Source organism: Amphiura filiformis, chromosome 5 (genome assembly GCF_039555335.1).
Source record: "Amphiura filiformis chromosome 5, Afil_fr2py, whole genome shotgun sequence".
NCBI lineage: Eukaryota > Metazoa > Echinodermata > Ophiuroidea > Amphilepidida > Amphiuridae > Amphiura > Amphiura filiformis.
This window is the reverse complement of record NC_092632.1, coordinates 35,783,893-35,789,948: the sequence shown is the minus strand read 5'-3', so window position 1 is coordinate 35,789,948 and position 6,056 is coordinate 35,783,893. Positions and strand designations below refer to the sequence as shown.

Here is a 6,056-nt window from a genome sequence, read left to right as displayed (position 1 = left end):
GGTACCCTTCTGCTTATAAGCAGTAAAATAGAGATAAATAACTAAGAGGAAACCCCATTATGTGCATTGTTGAAACTGATTCATCAGAGCAATGCCTATATGCAGAGTGTGGCCAGAATATTGACTTTACCACGACTATAAAGGCATATTCATGATAATGTAACATGCAGAAATCGGGAAACTTGATCAAGGTCATATTATTCCGGATTAAAGACAGGTATTGGTGACGTTCTTTCTCAGGTTATCTTCCCGGGTTTCCTAATCCTTTTGAACCGTTTTTCTGGTGCTGTGTGTAGGCATAATCTTGCATTTTCCATGAAGGCCTTGAGTTATGCAATAGGTTCCCATTTTGCGGACACGTAAATGCGTTTTCCCAAATGTAACGTAACTTAAGCGACCAAGGTAAAAAGCAGTTGCATGCAGCGGACCAGCGTTATAGTGATTCGGAAATTGTTGCACACCCCAGACGTCTCCATGGAGACCTCATGGTTTACAAAGGAAACTATTACTCATTGTGTATCATCAAAAACAGGAAAGAGTACCCTCAATAAAACGTCAATTGTAAATGGAAGGTAGGCGCATGCGCCAAAGAAAGTTATAAAGAGTATGAAATACGAACGGACGAATCAGATAAATGAAAGAGATTAGTGGAGTAAATACAGTTTTTTGACCTTCTGATATTGTTACTGAACTCAATTAAACTGTGCTGACACATTTACGACTACATCATTCATTACTCATTTGCACCATTTAACGCAGTGTGACATTCTAACTTGGTAAGTACGTTTTTGCATCTACCTATTGTGAGCTACGACTGACACAAGCCAAGTGTCAAAATGACGTGTTTGTTACGTTCAGCATCTCCGCGAGGCCGTGCCAATTCGATATCAAAACGCTACACTTAATTAAGCTGTCTGCCACAACGTCGCGACGCTGTGCAAACGGTATTCCACAAGGCTCTAAGTTGGGTCCTGTAATAATTTATTATAGCCTCTATTTCTGCACGGTGACGGCTGTAGGCCTATACCGGTATGTTACTAAGACTACTTAAAGTATAGGCATATACATTCGATATCAATTGCACTTGCAAGAGCGCAGAAACCAGTCAAATGTGCCATGTCCAGGCTATAATTGGATATTAAACGTCAATTATATTTACATATATTTAACTATTTAAAAAACCTTCGGCTTCATCAGGCACTGATTTTTTCCCTCTGCTTTGTCAATAATGCTCATGGATCCGGTAAGGGACCAGTCCCAGCCGAGAGTCCCAGACTCAGAGGTCTCTTGTTTGGTAATTCCATACTTACTGGATGATTTCTTAGATAATTTACTATCCAATGTCAATCATTCTCGTTTAAGTATCATATGAATCCCAACCCTAAATTGAATCTTAAACACTGGTTGCTAAAATTATGCATCTCTTTTCTTTCAAAATACCATGCACTATTTTCAGCATTGAGTCCACAACTTAATAATTTTCACTGCAAACTTTGACATCCCTTTGGTTTTACTATCAAACTGTCCAGGAAAGGATTTCCACCTATATCGATTGCTTCCTTTTCCATAGCAATCGTCCTTTCACAGATTGACAATTGTTTTATCCAGGGTTTATCTTGTTACCTCCAATGAATTTACCTTCACACCTTTTGTTTTAACAATTAAAACAATCCGGCATCATCACGTTAATGATAATTACTTTATCGTGTTTATCATTGTGGTATTACCCTGAACTTGCACTTTTAAAGGGATGGGGTTTGAGGTTAGGGGTACAATCTGAAAAGGTTTTCCTTCAACAATTTATAGTTAACGTCGGAAAATATCGCAAGACACATCGATTTCTTAAACAACGAGGTACAAGCTTTGTCTTTATTATTTTTGATAATTTGTGCAGCAATCTGTGAAAATTTTACGCACTATCATGACTTCAAACAACTTTAAGAGTAGTTTTACTTCTTATACTAAAATATGTTGAACATTTCTTTCTAGTAAGCGTATTTCAAATTAAAGAATTTGGTAGACTATATACCAGCTTGCATTTCCACGATGAAAATTCTCACTATCTTGTTTTTTTGTTCTTCCTGTATTTCAGGCATTCCGATTTTGAAAAACCTATCCATTCACACACCTATCCTTTGACGCCATCATGTTCGCGTTACACCAATCAGTTATTGTTGACGCCTCAAGGTGGCAGAAAGATGATGACGATTCAAGGTCGACCATATCATCCTCATCATCACAAGACTCCTCTGTTGAACCTGGAGAAGACATCTTGGCGAAGGCAATGCTAAAGGAAGAGATCCGATGTAATATTATGGAGAAGAGAATGCGTAAAGGCTTGGGAAACATTAACGTAGACTGGAAATCATCAGGATCGGATAATGTAAGTTATGGGATTAGGATTAGGGCTGATTAGGGTCAGTGTTTAGGATTAAGGTTAGGTCTTGGGATATAGGAGCTTATAGGGTTGGATTAGGTTTAGGGTTAGGATTAGGGTTAGGATTATTAAAGAGGTTATGGTTACGGTTATGAATGTGGCTGGGTATAGGGTGGTACGCTGATAAAAAATATTATAGAATTGAAATATTCATTTGAAGATTGTTGCTCGCGGTACACCAGAAGAATGCAAGTCATTGTTGGAAATGTTAAAATTCCTTTCTCACTTCTTAATTCATCGCGAGTAGTGAATTCTAAAGCGAAATGAAACGTCTTTGTATTCCTTTAACAGTTGTCATCAGGGGAAGAAGATAAAAGGAGGACCAGAAGAGAACGCAACCGACTGGCGGCATCACGATGCAGAGAAAGAAGACGAGAAAAAACCTACGTCCTCGTACAGGTAACTATAAAGCTGCTGAAATATTTTGCGCGAAAATAATTTATGTTAATGTTCATATTGTAAAATATCTTGTCTTCGTTTAATAAAGTACCACTGTGGTTTTAGCTCATGGTATAATGTACATTATGGGCGTCACAATATCGCTATGGTAAATACTTTATATCTCCATAAATACTATTTAAAGTAAGATATTTCAATATTGTGTGTTAACAGGAAACTGAACAATTGGAGAGCAGTAACCGTGAGCTCGTGGAGGAAATCCAACGCCTGGAAATAGAACGTCAACAACTGATGGCAATGATGGAATCACACAGGCTCGGTAGATGCCAATGTGCATACCAATCTATTACCAGAGAAGATTTGTTAATTGATCCGTGATAGCTGTAATTTATTACTAAACACCCAAAACTTGTATTTCATATCAAGAGGTATATCAGATACAATTTACATCATGTGTACAGCTGTGTATCGCAACATATCGTGATCAAAACGAAATCAGCATGTCACTCATGTGGTCATCGTCAGAGCCTTCGGCTGCCAGAGCACGAACAGGCTGAACAGAATATGACGAAGTACAAAGAGGGGAATTTGATATCTTGCTTGAGTCTGATTTTGAAAGCTCTTTCGAAGCTGTTCACATTTTGCTATTGAATGCAAAGTGAAAGGAACAAACGATCAGCCTGATCATGGTTCAGAAAGTGTATTGTATAGCTCGGAAGTCGGAATTGCAGAAACTTAAAACCAAGCACAGAAAAATCTCAGGGTGGTAAATTATTATCGGACAATAGGTTTTCTATGTAAGCAATTTCAATGCATTTACATTGTTGCAGATGTACTGAATATTCAAATAATCAGGAGATAACCTATGTTCAAATTATTAAAATGGTACATTAGCATGATTAGCTTTGATTTGATATCATGGATATAGACACGTGCAAATATCAATCTCTACAAATCTCGTGAAAAACTTGATCATTGTTTTGGTCTAGTATATATGTATAAATGTCATCATTGGTGTACCAACAAACATGACAAAGGGCAGAAGGACATTCTGGTTCAAAATATTGGGACACTATCCCCAAAAAACTTTGTGTGTCTTCTGTTGGGGCCGTTTATGACGTTCACCTTCATATACACAGTCCGGGATAGCCGGCCAATTTGGCATTTGTTGCGCTCTTTGCGAGCAAGTCATCCAGTTGGACAATATGCAATTTTGACTCCATGAGATATTTTGGCCGGTCCACTGAATATCATTGCAACAGGTATATATAATGTGCGATGTAAGGTAATTTATCCTGTTTAAATTTACTGTTGCGGGCATTGTCGGGTATGGGCTTGCATTTTGAAATAGACTTATTGCAGCAACACTATCTCCAGATTGGTAGTTATCGTTTCAATGTGCTGGAGCCTTGATTCTGCCACATGCCTGATGCTTCACGTGGATATCACAGGTCAAATTGATATCAGATACGCGCATACGTGCTGTGGACATCCGTTGTGTTGCTAGTTGAAGCAACACTGAAGAAGTCCCGGAAGAGGTCTTCCTGTATCGAAAGTTTTGATTTATTCAACACGTGCATTTACATACATTTATATTTTGGCAATTGTATAATATGTACGTTAGGGCCTTTACGTATACAGGCTGCAGGCGCGTATCAACCCTGGTCAATCTACAACAGGGTACATAATGTAAGAGAGTGTGTGTTTTGAAGATTTATACTCCTTTCGAGCGTATTTGACCAGAGAAAGGACTGTTTACTGAGTAATGAACGTTCACCTATTTTTGATCCAATTTTACATTTTGCCATCACTCTAGTTACGCCCGTCCTGGCTTCTAAAAGGGTTGGAGATTTGTCTTGCGCTAGGGAAAGATAAGAAATATCCTACATACCTCGACTTTGTAAAAAAATGTAATTTTAAAATCATGCATACAATGTCCATTGCGTTCTTCAAATTCTGTGTTCGAAATCGGGTCGAAGCAATATACAATGTAAAAGGGTACGGAAGGAGAGCTTTGTGCAGTCAAACAGGGCACTGTAAATAACATAATTTATAATTAAACATATTTTATGTTTACTGCTATGAAAAAAAGTCAAAATAATAAAATCATTCAAAATAAAAGATTTCGTGTCACGAATATTATTTCTGTGCGTTAGGACGAAGACCCACCTTCAAGCAATGCCTAAATACTGTTGATGTAAATCAAAACTGCTAGCATTGTTAGAGTAATAATTAGCAATCACACCACTTTAGTTAATTTTGGGATACTGAATTTGATTCTGTTGTCTGCCAAGCAGTATATCAGTTACCATAGCTAGGGTATTAAATAAAAGACACTAAATTTAATGCCTACGTGACCCATGAGCGCCGCCATACCAAGACCACCAAGTGATCAGTAGATGTGCTACAATGCTAAGAGATAGTAATTTTTCAGACAAATATCATCAAAATTGCTGAAAATTTAATGTGCAACTTAATTAAAAATTGGGAGATTTTGTTTTTTTAGTATGTTTTCAAGAACTAAATTTTAAAAGTTTTGGTCGACGGAAAAAAAAAGTTATCGACGGAAGCTCTTACAATAATACTACAAAGTTGCAAAAAAATGACAAATTTGCTAGAAAATTTGACACCATCAGTTGAGAGGTGACCGTAAGTACCGTATTTGCCGGAACAGGTTAGGATTAGGTTTATAGTTAGGGTTAGGGTTAGGGTTAGAGCTTCCGGCAAATACGGTCATCGTCACTCTCCCATGATCAGGCTCACGAAGCCCTCATGGCCTGATGCAGGATCATAAAGGAGGCACAAGCCCGGCAAAGGGTTATTCTCCTGGTTCTATGGATCACACAAATGTTTCGTTTGTGCCCGTATAGAAGTTATCAGGTTATCGAGGATAAAATATATAGCAAGGTCGAGTTGCTTGTACCTTGCACTATATGTATAGGGGTCAAAATTAAAAGTTGTTCGTCTGGCTTATAGAGGTTTCAATAAAAGATTAGTTTGCACTATCTGTGATGTCTGATTAGTATAGGCTATATTCCACAACAAAGAGTTAAAAGATGAGTAGGATTTGATCTTGACATCGCAGATAGTGTTAACTATTCTTTTCCTAAATATCTTGGGCTAGAGAAAGAATTTGCCTGAATTTTTACAAAAATCGGAACAACTTGAATTTGCAATCCCTGTTCTACATTGACCTTGACATCCGTTGAGTGTCACAACC

The 6,056-nt window shown here is 37.7% G+C and overlaps 1 protein-coding gene across 1 annotated transcript; it reads left to right on the top strand.

Annotated features, from left to right (window-relative positions):
• The first annotated feature begins 621 nt into the window (after positions 1-621).
• LOC140153043 (cyclic AMP-dependent transcription factor ATF-3-like) lies at positions 622-4,628 on the top strand. Its single transcript, XM_072175643.1, has 4 exons — positions 622-776; positions 2,093-2,383; positions 2,729-2,836; positions 3,050-4,628. The coding sequence occupies exons 2-4, from the start codon at positions 2,147-2,149 to the stop codon at positions 3,212-3,214; spliced, it is 510 nt and encodes a 169-aa protein (XP_072031744.1). The 5' UTR covers positions 622-776; positions 2,093-2,146; the 3' UTR covers positions 3,215-4,628.
• The last annotated feature ends 1,428 nt before the right edge of the window (positions 4,629-6,056 follow it).

Excerpts from the sequence above, each read along its gene's own strand:
- LOC140153043 (XM_072175643.1), top strand. The coding sequence starts at position 2,147 with ATGTTCGCGTTACACCAATCAGTTATTGTTGACGCCTCAAGGTGGCAG. Across the intron at positions 2,384-2,728 it reads AATCATCAGGATCGGATAAT|TTGTCATCAGGGGAAGAAGA; the intron begins GTAAGTTATGGG and ends TTCCTTTAACAG. Across the intron at positions 2,837-3,049 it reads AAACCTACGTCCTCGTACAG|GAAACTGAACAATTGGAGAG; the intron begins GTAACTATAAAG and ends GTGTGTTAACAG.